This window comes from Bemisia tabaci, chromosome 2 (genome assembly GCF_918797505.1).
Source record: "Bemisia tabaci chromosome 2, PGI_BMITA_v3".
Taxonomy (NCBI): Eukaryota; Metazoa; Arthropoda; class Insecta; order Hemiptera; family Aleyrodidae; genus Bemisia; species Bemisia tabaci.
The window spans coordinates 560,439-579,179 of NC_092794.1; the positions used below are offsets into that span (position 1 = coordinate 560,439).

Below are 18,741 nucleotides of genomic sequence, written 5' to 3' on the forward strand. Positions count from 1 at the left end.
CTATTGCCACGTCCTGCGCGCCTAGTCTGGCTATACCTACTGCGATTTCTCCTGGCGTCCAGTGGAGCCAGGCAAAATGTAGGTAACAACAGTCGAGTTCTACTCTTCACATCAGACACGTGGCACGCATATTAAAATAGCCCGGACAGAAGTGTTTTCCGTTCATTTCATGGTTAAGCGACTACGCGAGAAAAAATAATTTCGCAACATTGCGATAAAGAATTGATAATCAGCACAGTATACATAAAGAAAAACATATCCAACTTTGGTAAACATTAAAAGTATGGTGTTTTTCAGGATTTCCACGAACGTGAGAAAAAATGTGGTCTCAAATCCGATCAGGTCAAATTTTCCTGACTTTGTGTTAAGATAAGTACCTATGCAACTTGTGTACATGCTCAAAACCTTAATCCATTCAGGAGTTGCACAGTGGGTAAACAGCCAATCTAGCGCCGAAAAAGTCTTGACGCTCGGAGTGTTCACTTTCCCATTGGTTTGTCACATTTAGTTGGTCTTATATATCTACCTGAGCACCATAGAAAGCATAATGCGCCGATTTTTCGTAAATTTCAGAGGTATTGATTAGCTCAATACCTCTTTATTCGGCAAAATAGCTGTAACTCACATTCCTTGAGACTTCGGTTTGTGGTTCCTGATCGGTCAGCGGAGTTCAAATAAAATATTCCTTGCTTTTTATTTTATTGTTGGTTAATTCCTTCACTATGAAGTGTACTAGTCTTACTTTCCTCTTTTTTTTTGGAATGGTTTGTGTGCTCAATAATTTTCCATAACTTTCCAGCTCCCCAAAATCTTAAAACTATGAATTTTATTGTAAATGCGCATTCTGTTAATAAATATAGTCTGAGAGAAACAACTCAAAAGTATAAATTTGCACAGATATTATACAAAAATAAATAGCTTGGCGAGGATCGAACCCGGACAATGATGATAGATACGATGCATGCTATCCACAAGCAACGGATGCTATCCACAAGCGAGGAATGCCTTCGGATACGACGAGACTCCAGTGAGAAATAGCCGTAATATAAAAGTGCGTTGGGGGAGTTGCGCGCACAGCGCTCTGCGCACGCACTCTCTCTACGCTACTCAGGTATTCAACGCTGAGCTGCTAGGTACAACGACAGTTACAATCAATCTGAGCACATGTTTAAACTAAGTTTTGATCAAATATTTCTGAAAGGCTGGGAAAAGGCTGGTTTCAACCAAGGATTTTTGTGATCTTGATAGTATAACAAGTAACTGAATATACATCTATATACATATAACTGAATATCTCCTTGGATATTGTAAGATGCAGTCTTTAGAAGTTTGAATTTCTGACTATTTCAGGGGCTAACTTTCAGAAATTGCTGTAAGTCATAGAAGTATGAAAAAAGAAAAAATTGGTATCCTTACGTTTAGGTGAGCAAGCCATTGTTGAAAAAAAATCAAAAGTCACTACATGACACACTTAGACAAACACAGGAGGCTACTGAATGTAACCACTCTGAGGCGATCCTCAACCAGCACCGCGGTAACCGGTGCGTTTCTTATTATTTATAATCTTATTCTATATTATCTTATGAAGTAGAACATGGCTGATTCTTGATCAGTAGATCCTAAGGAACACATACATACCAATTTTGGCCATTTTCATTGATGCTGATTTTCCGACTTTTTCGGCGCTAGATCGGCAGTTTTTCCCACTGTGAGTTGCCTGTGCAAATTGTATGGTGATATTTTTATTTGCAAAGTTCTAAGGCAAATGGTTTATTATCGGATTTTTCAACTTTAAACCCTATATTTCCTTGCCAGATTTCTTTTTTTTTTTGGGGGGGGGGGGGGCTGAAAGGGCCTTACTACTTTTCGGCCGAATCGGTCTTAACATGGAATCCTACAAATTTCTTAAGGATGATAAAGGGCCTTCCCAGAGCCTCAAAATTGGGATATTTTTCGCCTGGCCCCTAGAAAAAAGGGAGAAGGGGCCATGCAAAGTAAAAATTTTTTAAAACAACATAAATTCTCAACGGCTTTCCGTGAACATATGATCTTTCTTCTATGGCTATAAATTGAATTTCACCAGCGAGAGCATCTGTTATCCAAACAATCTTAATTTTAATCCCAGTTATCAGATCATGGACTTATATAAGGATTGGGAGTCGAGTAAACGGACGAATTCGATGCAAGAGCGATCTCTCGTCAGCGAGATTGAATACGCACCCTCTAGTCTGAGTCCACCCTTCACGTGATACCCACATCGGTCGCTATCCATCGAGTTCACCCTGTAAGCGAGACCGTAAGCGAACTCGCTGCAGCTACAGACTCCCTGCTGGAGAAAGACCGGGTCCGATCTCAACGACAACGCAGATTCGCTATAAGGCCTTGTCTCCACGGGACGTTTTCATGGGATTTGTCCCAAGTTCAAATCGCAGGAATGAAACTTCTGGGATTTTTCCCAGTTACCGTCTCCACGTGACGGGGCTCATACAGTCCTGCGACTAGTTTGCGCGGGAAGATAAAGTAGTTAAAGTCGAGTATTTAACCGGGATTATAATAATAAATGCACTCAATTGACAATTAGACACATTATTTTAACTGAACAAACATTAACAATGTAGTAATGAATAAAATATCGCACAATTCGTTTTCACTTCTTCTTCTTCTCTCAGTAGGTCCTAGGGGTACAAGTACCATACTTGGTACTGCGAAAAATATTGATTAACTCAATATTTTTCCCAACTTTGTAAGTGAGATTTTTCCCTGAGACAAATCTCGTGAAACGGCTCGTGGAGACAAGGTTAGGGACGGACCGGCTGGCCGGCGGATCAGCTAACGCGCTCACAGGAACTTCTCGGAAGTGGACATCGGGAGTATTGCAGGGATTGAACAGGTCACAAGCAAGCCGTAAGACGATATACATTCATGTGATTTACGGTGAGGATGATTTCCAGAGAGACGGAGACAGGGAATTCCCGGCCGCGGTGGAGGCGCACTGCGAGCGTATTTACCCCTATCTACGTACAGGTACCATTGAGTTTGAGTTTCTTCATCCGTTGACGAGGGATCTCGATCTCATGGTCTAATACCGGGCGTCGGCCGATGTCCGGTCTCCGGCTAGTGGTCCGAGACTGCCAAAAAGCATCGTGGTAGACCAGCACCTCGGGCTCGAGTCTGCCTACGGCCCAACTACTGATCTCGCTCTCCGAGACTGAGCTTGAGTCTGAGTCCCTAAGATTTAGTTCGCGAGACCGTTAAAATACCTGAAAAACATACCTAATCAGATTTTTATCTACATGAGCAAAAACACGAGAATGTTTTTCTAGGGCCTTTCATTCCAGAACCCATTTCATCAAAAGATCCATCATCCATTTCCATTGTCATCTAAAGATTTATGCTATTCTTTAGTGCCCTGAGGGAGCCCATAAATTGTTTAGAATAGTGAGCCCATAAATTGTTTAGAATAGTCTACTTACTTTACCAACTTCACACACGGGTGTTTGTTCAACGTACAATTCTTCAGATTGGCGTTCAAAAAAAGCAGCCACTACACCGAAATACTCCCTATCCTTTCCTAATGAGCTTGTACAGTAATTTTTAATTCTTCCATTTTAGAAAATTAGAGAAAGCGCTCAGTTGACACGAATTTACTCAAAGTCTCTTGAGAGATATTAAGGGACGAAAGACGAATTTAAATTACGTGATTGGGGCTTCCATTTAAACAAGCATCGCTAAGAAAGGCAAGATGGCGGCCGCACAGATCAGTCTAGAGTCCCTAGATCAGTCCGGTCACGGTTGTTGCAACAACCATGTTCCGTATAACTCTTATCAACGCCTGCCCGCACGGATTATGAATGGCGTAAGGGGTACCAGCAACATCATGCAGTAAATCAGCTGCCTCCTCTTTTTATTTCGAGGCGGGGGGGGGGGGGAGGGGGGGATTGAGCTCCTGAACAATGAAATGGGTGAGAGATTTGAGGATAAAAAATATTTAGTCATAGTACTTTCCGCGATAAAAACGCTGGCAACATTCCAAAAGTCAAAAATCAAGTCCTAAAGCCCGAAAAACCCCGTCGAAGTTCCATCAAATTCAAGTTGAAAATAAACGATTTTCATTAGCTGCAGTACAGTTGGTGAAACTACGCGTCACAACGCATGAAAGTCTCTCCTCGCCGCCATTACCCACATCTTGACCGCGTGTCTATCTAGTGGAGGTTAGGTTAGGTTAGGTTCAGTTCATATCGAGCTCCAATTGGCTACGATGATGAGTGGACGCCGCCGGAAAAACCCGAGCGGGGCCGGCTGCTGCGCACCGCCCACCGCTCACCGCCGAACGGCTCCTTCGCTCCGTGAAAAAAACGGGAAAAAAGCGATTTGTAACTCATTTTCCGACCCAGAAATCGTCGAGAAGAGCCAAAAACCCAGTCTGTAACTGATTCATCTTATCTTCAGGTATTCATCAAGATAAAAAAATGAGCTTAGTCGGGAAACTCGATTTTTCCTGATTTTTTAAAAAACTCGTATTAGCACGCAGTTTAGATAGCAAAAACCCGTGGCCGTGCGTTGTGACGTCAGAGTCACGGAATTTCGAAGCGCGGGAAGGAACCCCGTTTTAAATCGTTTCTGAACTTCCGACGCTTTTTCTCCATGTTCCAATCATTAGACATTTTTCAAAAAAATACCTTAACAATCAGCACACCACCAACTTGTAGAAACTGAATTTAAAAAAATGCATACAACAACCCCATTCGGATTCTTGAGGTCGATTCTCTATTCGTTTTTGCAGTCCACAACCTTGTCCAATCTGAAAAAATAAATGATCTGAAAATATGCCTCACATGCATTGAGGCAACAGCCTTAAGACTAATCTTGTGTACATATCATTTTATTTTCAGATCATTTATTTCCTTCTACAAGGCTTCAGGCTACAGGCTTCTTCTATTTTCTGGTACAAGTTTCGCTTATCAGGTCTGATTATTTCAAATTATCTTACTCTGTCGGAATTGAAATGCCTTTCTTCTGTGATGCAGTTAACAATGGGATGAATAATTTTGGGAAAATCACTCAGCTGTGTAGTTAAACTTAATCTCATGTAAATTCTGCGCTTTTGTCAACTATTAAAACTCCCATGGTATCAAATTTCATAACCACATAATTATGGGAACTTTCAAATGTCTTTTACGTTTCCCAACAATCTAATAATATTAAACCAAACGCCAATGTGGATAATTTTCGGTCACCTTCGTTAATCAAATTGCACAAAGAGTAAGAGCAAATCCAGTGTCAATTAAATTTATGGCCAAGCAAACTGATAAATACTTAGATTTTTGAGCGTATCAACTTCGGTCGAGTTTCCAAAAAACGATGCTATCGTTGAGTTTCTACAGATTGGAACATGAGAAGCACATAGAGGTCCCTACTTACTAATAAACAGTATACGCCACAAATTATATTATAAAAAAAATGGACAAAAAGTATTTAGTATATTTTTTTGGTGCTTTCTTTCAAATGAACTTGGCAAGATGTTTCATTACCTTCTTCATTGTCAACCACTGTACAGAAAACAACATTATCACAAAGAAATAAAGGAGGGTTAAGAATAAAGAGGAGCGTACTTGGACAGGATTAGCTGTAACTTTCTGAGCATCAAAAGTGTAGATAACCCACATTGTAATGTTGCAAATTAACAAAAAAGTGACAATTTGGCGGCCTGGTTTATTCGCATCATGTTCTGGCAGGTGAACTCGGCGACGGGATACGTCGGAAATGAACACCACTTGACACAATACCTATTGAACAAAAAAAAAAATATGGGAAAGAAGGAAAGATATTCTCTTGAATGTCATGTGTTCCCTTCAAGCTTATAATGTTCCAAAATTTTCAATTACTCAAATCTTATACGAAGCTCATTCAGAAATTTTTCAGAACTATCTATTCTGACTAGATGGGATTAAGCAATCGAAAACTCAACCCTTAATTGAGTTCACATAAAAGTTCACTAATAGTAGATTTTCATGAAATGTCACATCTTTTGTCCTCTGTAAGAAAGGTCAATTATGTAGAAAGTACTTTAAAAGCTCTTAAACATTAATCTGAAAATTACTTTGATTGCCTCACACTCTCAATTGAGTCAACAAGGGGAGGCCACAATGGCTCCTCCACGGATTTTAATGATTTCGGTCCTTTATGAAAGCTTATGTAAAATTAAAGTGGACGTGGTTCAGCGTTTTTGCCGATGGGCCTAGGGGAAGCTCCCACCAGCCTCCTAAAAGTCCTGTATTTCAGGCAAAAAACCACTATGTGACACTTCATGCGCTATCATGGAGAAAGAGGCATTGCTGTAATTGCCACGAGGGTGTTTCATACTGCTAATAACGGTAATGGGATTTGCAATATGGGTGGTAAGAGAGCAAAACAAATTTTTGCGACAAAAGCAAGATTAATAAAATGCGATTTTCGAATTTTTTTATTATAATATTTGGTACCAGTGGGTATTTTAACTAAAAAAATTCGAATGAGACATTACTTTTCTGAATAACCGTATGGTTCAGGTACCAGGTACCACGGGTCGGAATAGGGCCTGGCAAAGAAAAATTGTAAGATGGCCAATTTTGTTTTTTGGGGTTCAGTAAGGTCCCCGGATGTCTTTAACGAAAAATCCCGAGATTTCGAGATGATCTCGCCGATTTAGGGGGAAGGGGGGGGGGGGGCAGAATGGCCGCGAAATGAATTTTAGCGAATTATCTCGAAAAATAAGCAGAGCAGAGAGCAACATCAAAACATTGATTTGTTCCCACAAAATTTCCTACAATCATCATTTTGGTTTTTTTTTCCAGTGAACCCCCCCCCCCTCCTAAACAATAGATTTTCTCCTAAAATGACCTCCTAAGTTGCCCTCTTATGGTGGTTTTCGGCCTATAACTAGAGTTTAGCAAAAAAAAAAGGCCGTAGTGTAATGATGTTTTTCCTCCTTAAATTTTCAAGAGGAATGGTCCTTACCGTTTTTATCGTGGGACACAGAAGGCATTTTTCACGAGGCATGCAAATTTCATAAAAAATAAATTAAATTCCCTTCAGAACATGTCAAACTCTGAATGATGGTGGCTTTACACCTTAACGTGACATTTAAGATTTCTTACTTTCTTTTTTTTCTCTCTCGGTGGCACCTTGAGAATTTGTTTAAATATATTTAAACATGTTGTAAAAATAAATACTGCAAAGGAGAAGGGAGGAGAGAAAGAGAGAGGAATAAAAGAAAGTGTAAAACTGGTAATATATATGATGCAGTTAGAGGGAGGTTGAGGCAGGAATCAACCCCACGATCTCCAGAACCTAAGCTCAGCGAGCTGGTCACTGGACTTCCAAACGTTCACACAAGGCCGGGCGAGCATACAGAGATAATAAGGGTACAACGACCACAACGTGTTACACATTGGTTTTCCGCCCAAAATACAGGACTTTTGTAAGGCTCGCAGGAGTTCCCAGTAGCCCATTGGCAAAGATGCTTCAACACATCAGCTTTAGTTTTACATTAGCCTTCAATGAAGACCAAAATCATCAAAATCTGAAGCAAAGCCATCGTGACCTCCCTTTCTATGCTGTGAAAAACTTATTTTAACAACATTTAATCATTTGAATAATATAGTAAGTGCTCCTATGTCACTGTTGGTTGAAAATAATTCATACTTCTTGTTTTAATTACCCCTTCCCCCAGGCACAATTCAGAAAAGGATACACCATGGGGAACAGAAATATTTACTCCTAAAAAAAAAAAAAAAAAAAAAAAAAAAAAAAAAAAAAAAAATTGTGCAAGGAGATAAAATATTCAAAACATGCTAACCTGAAGAACTGTTATTGATCCAGTAATCATAACAAGTAAATTTGGCTCACTTGACATAAAAGTCAAAGAACCAGCAATGACAGAGAACATTGCATAGATAAAAATACCAAAAGCTGACACGCGTTGTAACAGATCATTCAGGCTATTGCCTTCATCGTAGTAATACTTCAAGCGCCGAACTCTGGGGAAAAAAACCACGAGGAGAGTTAAAAATTTGCTAATACTTGAGAAATGTTTCTCTGCAGGGAGACTGCCTAAAGTCATGGACATGGGCTTGACAGACCTGCAGTCCCAAGTTACCTACCTTTAAACCCTTTTTGAAAGAGGAAGCCTTCATAACGGCCCAATCTAGATTGTTCATCCAAGCTAATTAGGTCTCTTGACACTCCAGCTTTTATTTTCACAATCTTTACTCTAAATGGTTAACACTTCTTGATTTGAATCGGACAGCTATAGACCTTAAACATTTATAACTGGTAAAAAATGCTCAAACATCGTGAAAATGTGATTTTTGACAAAAACAGTCTCCTAGATTTTCGAATATTCTGTCTCAATTCAAGCTGCGGATTCGTGCAGCTTTGATAGTACTTGAATTTCAATTTGAATTCCGTCCAGTTCAGTCAAGCCGACTGGACTCTAAGGTAGGTCAAGACTTGACATGAGACGTAAAGGAGATAACATTGACTTGAGTGCAGATGATCCACTTCTTCAGTTAGTGGATCTTGCAACAACAGTAGCTGGGCCAGAAATGCTCAAATATAGTGGGAAACACAATATTTTATATTGTTGCTGTAGTTTTTTTTAAAAACATTCACTTAAATTTGTATTTTTTGTTGTCATTCTAGCTCATGGTACACATGTTAAAATTTTTTAAAAAAATTATTATTTAAACGACCAAATTATGTGTTTTAAAGTAGTTTGAAGAAACCAACAATAATACAAACATGACAAAAAAGAGGACTTTCGTGTTAGGACGAGAATCACTAGAGAGCCACTCTGATTTCAGTTTTTTAAAGTTCACTGTAACAGCAGCGGGGCTATGTAAATCATTTTCGTCCATGATATCAAAACCTGGTGGGATCGTCTGCACAGAATTTTTATAGTTTAACTCAGGGTGGCAAAATTTCATGAAAAATAAAATCTTGAAATTTAACTTGAAATATTTCATGGAATTTTAGTTTATGAAATATATTGAAAAATACCGGTTCTTTTTCATGTTTCATAAAATGTGAAAATTATGACTTTCTTTGATTTTTGTGTGTTTGAGTGTGGGTTGCATACTTTAGCCCCTGAAAAATATGAAATATTTCACAGCCTCATGAAATTTCATGAAAAATTACACTGAAATTTCCCATCTTTCATCTTTTCCAAACGTTTCATGCCACCCTAGTTCAACTGCCCCCACCTGGTCGTATTTTCAACCTTAGCCAATCCAATGCCTAAGTTTTTTATGATTATATCTTGCTGATTAGAGGACAGTAAAATTTTGATATACAATACATAAACTATAAACATCAACCAAACTTCGGAGAGAAGGAGATCATGAATTAAAGTTACGTCAAGTGGCTGAATACATGTAATTTTAAGTAATCAATAAATCATGGTCGACTTTCAGCCATCCAAGTAGCCCATTTCTGAAACTTTTTATGAGTAACCATGGTATACAAAAATCACCTGATGTCAAAATTAAAGATGGTCTGAGAAGACAAGAAAAAATTAAAAAAATAGGGCACACCTCCAGAAGCCGATGAATATCGCCAGTATGCTGAGGACCATGACAATGCAATGGGATACATCTGCCAAATACACAGCGAGTAAACCCAACTGAGGATGGTGGATGAGCACAAAGAAGAGGATGAGACAAATGAGAGAGCCAACTAACAACAGAAGCCCGATGAATAGGCCCTTGCTGGCACCAACACAATCCATTCGTCCAGTTGTTGCCTGGGCAATTGCAATTGCTCTCCTCGATAACATTGCTTCCAAGCGATGTTCCAGGTCTTCCTCAGAGTATCTGATTTTAGGAGTATGAATAAAATAAGTTCATGACATGAGAAGAACAACAATCAAATACAAAAAGGAAATTTTGAATTTTTCTGCAAAAAAAGCTTTACTTTTACTTATACTAATTTCTTGTCACTCTAATAGTGAAGACGAGCCCTGAAAATGTCTAAATACAGATCTGTTTTATCGGTTATCCTTCCATACTGAATCATGGAACTTGCTATTTTACAAATTTTCGGACCTCCTTCGTCAATGCCAGGTGACAAAAAGTAAAAGTTATTTTTTACGTTAAGTTCGGGCATCTCCCGAAGAAGAACTAGGACATAAGTTACCAGATCACCGCCGCCGCCTTCTTAAACTGTAGGCATGTTAATGAGTATTCCGCGGTCGAACCGTGGCAAAACTTTTGTACGTTATGTGTTATTCCGGACGTCGTAATGATGGCATTTTTGTAGGAAAAATCTGTTACGCAATTTGTTCCAAGGTAGCCTTCTTCCTTCTGTACACTACCTGAACTAAAGGAGAAGTTAAAAAAATAAAAGTTTTTCCAAGCTTCACACTAAAACGTTTGCACTGAGAGAAATAAGATACAAAAGATTTTATTGGGAAGTTAATTTCTGACAACGGATGTCCTTTAAATTTTTATTGCATTTGTTACCGTTACCAAGTTATCATCGAAAAACCTAAATTTTCCGCAAATATTGACATCAACGTCAATCCAGGCAATCAAAACGCAAACGGAAAAATTCAGGAAAAATCATGCATTCTGCTTGAATGACTTTACAACTTTCGCACCAAGTCCATTGTTAAAAAAAAAAATCCCAAAAACGCATCGCTCTAGCAATCACTGATGTGTTATCCTTTACTTCTATAAGAAGTTTTACACTCTCCCTTCTAAACACCGGGTGATCCAGACCACCCACCCACTATCCCTATCCAGAGAACCACTGAAAATCGAGTTTTGAGGGGCAGGCCCGCCATAAGGGTAAAGATACTGGGTCCAAGGCCTGGGCCCCGGTACCATGGACCCAGTATCCCCACTCTTGTGGCGGGCCCCGCCCTCAAAACTCGATTTTCAGTGGTTCTCTGGATAGAGATAGTAGACAAGTGGTCTGGATCACCCAGTATATTAATCAATTCCCTAGAAAGATGTAATTCGATGACCTGACCGGTTTACTTGCTGCGGTAGTTCATCTAAAATAACATGAAAAAATACCAAGAACAAGTCAATTTAACAATCAAATTCTATTCCTAGTAGTCTCTTATTTTCTACTGAGGTGTCTGAGCATTTCTCTTACTTAGGGAGTCGGCCTATGTGTTTCCACATGATGTAGATGACAGCTGCACCAACTAAACAATACTCCACAATGAATGGATACAAAAATGGAGCTGAGTCTCGCACAATGTTGCCCATGATATTGATACGTCCACATTTTTTAGGATCAATGTAAGTGCCGTTCAACATGACAAGTGCCTCAGCTACTGGCTGGTCCCATATGGTCGGCGCTGCTGATAGGTTATCTATGAAATCATAAAATTACACGTGGTGTAACATTTTTAATAAAATGGGCAATTCCCATCGAACTCTAGTTTCATACTACCTCACCTTCACTACATGAAACGCATGTGATAAATTCCAATTAACTCAGAAACAAGAGTTGGTTGCTTTTAGATTTTGAGTTAATTGGAGATCATTGAATTCAGGCTATATTAAAATTGTTCTCTGGTGTACAGTCACCCCCGCTGAGTCAATTCAAGGATCAAGCTTAGGTTTGATTCAGACGGAGATTTGAGTAAGCATCCCAAGTACAATTTCCACTGAAAAAAAATCGACTTAAAGCGATGATATGAAAATTCTGAGATGACTCTAAGAATACGACTGGCTAGGTGACTTCTGACGAATTTTGAATACAGAGAAAGTAGACAGTTAGATCATAACGTAAATAAGTATCACTCTACATTTAAGCATACTAAGCTTACTCGCTTCGGAACAGCATGGCGCATTTCGCATCGTCTCGCTCACGGCGCGCTATGAGTGGACGAGTTGGGTGGCTGTAGGTACGCTCTTCCCTCTGGTAACAAGGAGCGACCACGGAGGTGTCCCTGAGTTAATGTGCCGGACTGCAGCGATCGATTTTTAGGGGCAAAATAAGACTTCTCTCTTTTATGATTTATTTTCTGAAAACGCTTTTTCCTCGACACAACAGCTTATCAAAGTTGAGAATTTTCCCCTGAGAGAGGATATTCTAAAAATGTCAATTGTACCCCCCCCCCCCTTCCCCACGGTTTTGGTGAAAACTTTGCTCAGATGTTGTGCTAGGTGTCCTCTATCATAAGAGGCAGTGAAAAGAGCGAGTAAATGGCATGATAAAAACACCACAAACTGTCAACGAGATCCTACATGTAGTTGGTACCGAGTATCGGGAGATTTTCCGAAACTTCTTTAAGTCATTAAAGCAGTTCGTTTTGAATGAGCAGAAATAAGTGAATAAAAATAAAAAAAAATAAATATTAAACCACCATAATGAAAAAGGACAAAAATCAATAAATACATCTCTCATCAGTGCATCAATTTCAAAAAACTTTAAAAACACAGAACATCTTTAATGCAAGCAAGAACCAACAACTAAACATTAAAGAGCCTTTTAGACGACTTCAGAAAATTATAAATTCTTTGACTTCAGAAAAAATTCTCTATGCTAAGAAATAGAGATGCTTTATGTTAGAGTAAATTAAAAAATACGCAGAAATCGAGGTACTGAATAGTTAGGTACAGAAAACAAATGAAATGAAACTTAGCTAAAACACAACTTCATAAACTAGGAAAAGGGGTTTAAAAAAAGAGGGATTTACTGATTGAAACAATTTAACAGATTAGAGCTGAACAGAATAAAAACAAAAAAATTAATAACAACAGGCTAATCATGAGGCTCAAACCAATTAAATTAATTTAAATTATACAAATTCTCAGTACCTAATAAAAAGAAATCTGAGACAAAGCAGAAGGAAAATAGCAAATGGCTTAGTTTCCTACAAAACTTACGTAAGGAGGAAACATTCTGCGTGAAGGTCTGATTCTCATTGTTCCACAGTTTGAAAAATGCTGGAGCTGTTGAAGGAATTCCTGAGTTGGCGGTAGAGATGTGAGCTGTAGTGGACGCATTCAAAGTTTTGATGAGGTGCGGGATTGTGGGTATACTTGAAGGTAGGGTCACTGCTGCTGAGGCAGTTGATACACTCGATGAGAATGTGAATGGTGTTGTGGGGCGGTTGGTCGTCAGTTCCACTGAAGGAGTTGTTGGGGTAGTTGAGACATGGCTTAAGATCTTACTCATTGTTGAGCTAAAAATTTTTGTGGTCGTTTTGAGGTGCCCTGCAGGTGCAAATGTTACAGGTGCACGTTTAATTTGATTAATGCGGTTGCCGCCCCCTGAAAATAGATCCGTTACCACTTGAAAGTCAAAAATGGCCACAGACTGAAGTTCCAAAAAGCATTCCCACTTTGTGAGTGATCAAACTGTATTATAAGAGGAGCAGCTTTGGAGAAGCACATAGCTTGGTTATTTTCCAGAGACACAAATCGTACTCCTTAAAGTAGGAAACACACCAATTCAGTTCCAACCGGCCTGCCAGCCGGACTGTTGACAGTTGTATCTTGCTGGACGTCCTAAAGAATGATTGCCCGCAAACAAATACAATCTGGCTCGGCTACATCCGGCACCTGGATAGCAATCTTGCTCAAAATGCAAGATTGAGGGCGAACGGACTGAAACCGGCGATGCCTCTCGCCACCACCGCACAGTGTGTCAAAACCTCATCCAGCAGCTCAAAACCTCTCTCACGCTCTCCAAAGGTCAGATAGCCACCAAGTTCAACAAAGATGTAGGTATAGACTTGAAGAAGGTTCAATTAAAAGTTCCAAACTGGGACATCAAAATTTTCAAAATTAGGTACGGCCATCTAAAAATCCTGTTTAGCTCATGTGATATTGTGGTGGTTTCCAGGATCTTTCAATGAAAGATCCTGGAAACCACCACAATATATGTAAACTGTCAGATAATTTGTAAGAGACATAGGAACTTGATCTGACTGACCCAAAAAATTAGTCCGATTGCTCATTTTGTTAAAAAAAAAGTCAAGGAGGATGTCCAAAGCTTTTGTAACATTACATCTTCAAAATTGCGACTGTCTTGACTTTCCATGAAAGAAATCAGTAAAATTACGATTCGGCAACTCATCCAGATTAGTCAGTGGTTATATTTGATATATTATGGTGCACACGAAAAAGAAAATCTGGGGGAAACTTTCTAAGGAAATAATAAATCCAAAGTAGGGTGCTTTTTGGGAAGAAAAAATACAATTTAGTTCAATTTGACTTCAACAAGTCAAAATTATGTAACATTTGAAGGATTTTTTTCCAGCACATGCACTACTGCAGAACATTGCAATTTTTTTTGTAGGGGAAAATAAACAAAAATTCTCTCTGAAAATAGACAGTTTGCACAGAACCTTAAATTTGCAATTTAATTTAATAGAATTGAAACTTTGGTGTTGCATTTCTACGATAAATTGCAACACTGTGCCGTAGAGAGGTGAGGTGATGTCTCTGCCCCATATCAGAGGACGTGTCAACCTGTGATGCTGATGCCCACTTCAACGTTGAATGCAGCGCCCTTTCACGCTCCGCTTTGCCCAAAAAATGTGCTCTCATTCTTAAAAACGCAAAAAGACGCAGCCAAAGTAAAGATTTATCACATCCAGATAGTTTTCTGAATCCTCTCGTATAAATCCTGTGTAGTTCTGTGTTGTTCCACACGTTTGCAGCTTTGGTAAAATTAGAAAAATTGAATGGATATTTGCACTATTTGTTATGTGCAACATAATAGCTTAATGATTTTTTTGGTCAAAGAAATTTTCATACTCAGTTTCTCTGGTCTTTAACTTTTCATTTCAGCCAAAAATGATACTTTTGCATCACACAGTAGTCGAACAAGAAACAACACATTGACACTATTTTTCGCACCGAAATTGAGGCGGCACACTTACCGGCTGAAATTCTCATCACTAAATCGACTGAAATAATTCTTTTGGTGAAAATCATAAGTCATTCATACAGTCATAATATACCACAGGTCAGTGGGTACCTGTGAACACACTCTAACGACAAATAATCTTGTTCGTTGACCTAATATTAGGGGGTGTTTTCAGCAGCTAGATTCGGTTTTGACACACTGTGCACCGCACTGTTGTTTTTGCCAAGTTTTTGACACCCTTCCCCCTCTCGAGAGGCACACTGAGTCGAAATATTGAAGAAGAGACATGACAGAGGAAACAGAGAGATATTAGAAATTTGACTGAAATTGTGGTCATTAATAGAGATGGGTGATCTCAATTTTCAAGAGAAAAAGCTAGAGAAATGAAGCTGTGGTGCCTCCAGTTTAAATATATTATTCTGAGAATAAAGGATCACCCCCCAGATTCAAAAGTTAAAAGGGGAGAAACCAAGTACAATAAAGATACAAGATAGTGGAAATGGGAAATTTGCTGGCTACTTTTTTTACTGAAACCTAAAATTCCGAAAGCCTTGCTACCTGCAAAATCCATTATAAAATGACCCAAATGACACCTGATTCCTGCATAAACACAGCCTTGACTTTGGGTGATGACATATTACCGCTACAAACGGCGCGGCATACCATACATGGGTGGATGTGGATCGATCTGCCTGGGCTATATACGTGCTATTCATGTATACTAAACTGCACTGACGATGAGTTGTTCCAAATAAATGTATATTTTCATTTTAACTATTCATGTACACTAAACTGCAGTGGCGATGAGTTGTTCCAAGTGAATGTATATTTTTACCATAACTACTGAATAGACACAATTAATATTTATTTAGCTCCTCTGGCGCTCCTCATTTTGGTTTACAAAGCCTCCTTTAAAACTTTTTAAGCCAACACTTTAAATCATAAAACTTTAAAGATACGTAGTTTTTGATCAACTGCGTTTGGAAGGAGTTAAAAAAAAAATTTAAATATGAAGCGGTAAAGCTGACTTTTTGTGCTAAACTGATAACGTTCCCGCAGAAAATAGTGAAAAGTTAAAAATTCGGACTCAATGCTAAGAATCTCATCGGTGCCACCCATGAAACCTTCTGCTGCAATTTTTCTAAGGTAATTTATTTTTCTTAATTCCAATGACAGCCAAAAATTGCTGCGGCATCTTTAGATCATGGCACAATAATTTCAATAAATCTCGTTTTTGGGAGTGAATCTAATCTTATTGTTGGCTGATCAATGATGATATCTTCATTTGTAAAATTTTACAAGCCCTCCGATTTTTTCTTGATTTGATGTATTTTAAAACAAGAAATAGCTATTTGAAAGATGAACTGAAATTTTTGGAGAAAATTTAAATGTCAAGAGGTACCAGTTTTTGTAACATTGCATGGTGTCAAAGACATGAAAACGGAGCGCTAAAAGCAAAAAATGAAGCTTCTTTTCAACCACCTCTACTATTGGCTAGAGGATTGGCGGCAAAATCGGGACGAGTTTGAAATTCAAATGTAGGGCGGGAACTGAATGAAATTGCGTAAACAAAGGTTGATTTTTGCCCAAATTCACTTGCCCACATATGTTCTTTTAGCTTCAGGTTATTTTTGGTCCGTCATGGACCAATTAATTTCATTTGGGAGTAACGGTCATCTAGGACTGTGACAACCTGTTTGAACCGGCAGGACCACAATGAGCAGAAGAAAAACTAACTTTATCTGAGATTAATGCCTGTTACCGAGCAAAAGTAGGTGTATTATAAAAATTCAAGGTCCCAACTTTCTTAATATATTTATTGTAAGCATTTAAAACGCGCTTAGAAGAAGAAATGTGGAAAAATCAAGGAGACAAGTTCAAATCAAATTTCCGTTTGCCGCCATGAATTCCCGCGCTTATTTACACACTCACACAAGCACCCAGCGTCAAACCAGGCTTCACTTTTTCCCCGTGCTTTTAGTTACGAGCACTCCGTCTTTATGTCTTTGCATGGTGTCGACAATCATGGCGTCAATAAACCCAAAATATGTTTATGGTGTCAATGATTGTTGACGTCTTGCTTAGGCAGAGAAAAGTCAAAATGGGCCGCTGAGAAGGTGTCAACAAACAGAAAATATCCTTCTAACAAGTAAAACCAAAAAATTAAGTTCCTAGGAGAGGTTTGGGTCACAAATAATGAGGTTAGGTTACATTACATTAGGGTAGGTTAGGTTAGGTAAGTGTAAATTAGGTGAGATTAAAGTAAGGTAGGGTAAAGGTCGTAGAAGATTTCGTTCAGTGAAGTTGGGTCAGGTCAGGCAAGGTAAAGTTGGGTTAGGTTAGGAGAGGTAAAGTTGGGTTAGGTTAGGATAGGTAAAGTTGGGTTAGGTTAGGAAAGGTAAAGTTGGGTTAGGTTAGGATAGGTAAAGTTGGGTGAGTTTAAGTTAGGTTAAGTTAGGTTAGGTTAGGTTAGGTTAGGTTGGGTAAGTTTAAATGACACAAGAAAAACAAAACTTACAATATGAAAGATGTTATAGAAGGAATTTTTAAATTTCGTTGACACCGTGATCATCTTTCATAGCAGGCAGAATTTCTTTTATTTTTGGATGATCATGGTGTCAACAAAAACTTAAAAAAACTGATTGTTGACACCATGATCATTGACACCATGCTACGTAATCCCAGTTTTTGCCAGCAGCCATTTTAAAGCACTTTGAGGGGTTTAACAAAAATGTTATGTGAACATCGATTTTGTTGGATTTTAGGTAATTTAATTTCACGTATCAGGTGTTCCAGACCACCCATCTACAAGCTTTTTCTCGGAAACGGCCGAAAATTGAGCTTCGGGACGAAAACTTACCTGGGTTAATCAACCCAAAAAAATTCAATGGAAATATTTTCATCCCTCCAAAACCCCATTTTTGGAGAGGAGGTTTAAGGGGGGGGGCATTTCTCGCATCTTTCAAATAGGAAGGGTATGTTTTGACTTCGGATTTAAATTCTATGGCCAAAATTAGGAACTATTTGTTCTAAACGCTTTTTCCCATTTTTTTGGAGCTGAGGGGCTTTTTAAGAGCAAATTTCAATTCAACACAGTAGGCGTTAAAATTATCTGAATTTCAAAATCTAAAAGTCTCCTAGGAGAGGAGATAAAGACCTTTTTATTGATAGAAAAAACAACTTAATCGGCCCGAAACATTTATAAGGAAACAACTTAAAACGGGACTAAGGCCGCAAATAATAAACATAAAATAAAATAAAAAACCCGGGATGTTTTGCAGGGATCACACTCGCATTTTCAACCGGCAAAAAACAAGAAAATTATAAGAAGGAGACTATGAGCCTCACCGTTGTTATTTTGAGACTGATACAATAACATACTGTGACAATAACAACGGTGAGGCTCATAGTGTCCTTCTTGTAATTTTCTTGTTTTTTTGCCGGTTGAAATTGCGGGTGTGATCCCAGCGAAACGTCCCGGGTTTTTTATTTTATTTTATGTTTATTATTTGCGGCCTTAGTCCCGTCTTAAATTGTTCCTTTTTATTGATGTGCCACATGACCCCTGTTGATCCCAAATTACGGAGGTCACGACCGCCCGAAAATTTTGGGGCTCTGGAGGGCCGTAAGTCAAACATTTCAAACAGCAAATGTATATTTTGACTTCGGATTTGGATTCAACGCAAAAAGTTACTTAGAATTGATACGGCATGTGGCCTATTTGCCTCTACCTTTAGAATCCTATTTCCCTATAGGAAACCGAGTATTTTCGCAGGAAAAAAGGCGCAAAAAAAATGTAGGGCAAAGAAGCCACACTCGAGACTTTTCGCGTGGAATCCAAATCTGAACTCAAAAATACCCTTGCTG

At 38.7% G+C, this 18,741-nt stretch overlaps 1 protein-coding gene across 5 annotated transcripts in view; it reads right to left on the bottom strand.

The window, feature by feature from the left end:
- Positions 1-18,741, bottom strand: part of OtopLa (proton channel otopetrin-like a) — a 130,150-nt gene that overhangs the window by 15,729 nt on the left and 95,680 nt on the right. For 4 of the 5 annotated variants that reach the window (XM_019043864.2, XM_072296494.1, XM_072296495.1 and 1 more), the window contains 5 exons: positions 12,885-13,271; positions 11,140-11,362; positions 9,573-9,851; positions 7,838-8,018; positions 5,613-5,786 (listed from right to left, as the gene is read on the bottom strand). In XM_019043864.2, coding sequence (XP_018899409.1) covers positions 5,613-5,786; positions 7,838-8,018; positions 9,573-9,851; positions 11,140-11,362; positions 12,885-13,271 — 1,244 coding nt within the window. The remainder of the gene's footprint in view (positions 1-5,612; positions 5,787-7,837; positions 8,019-9,572; positions 9,852-11,139; positions 11,363-12,884; positions 13,272-18,741) is intronic. The other variant, XM_019043867.2, reaches the window with a different exon arrangement.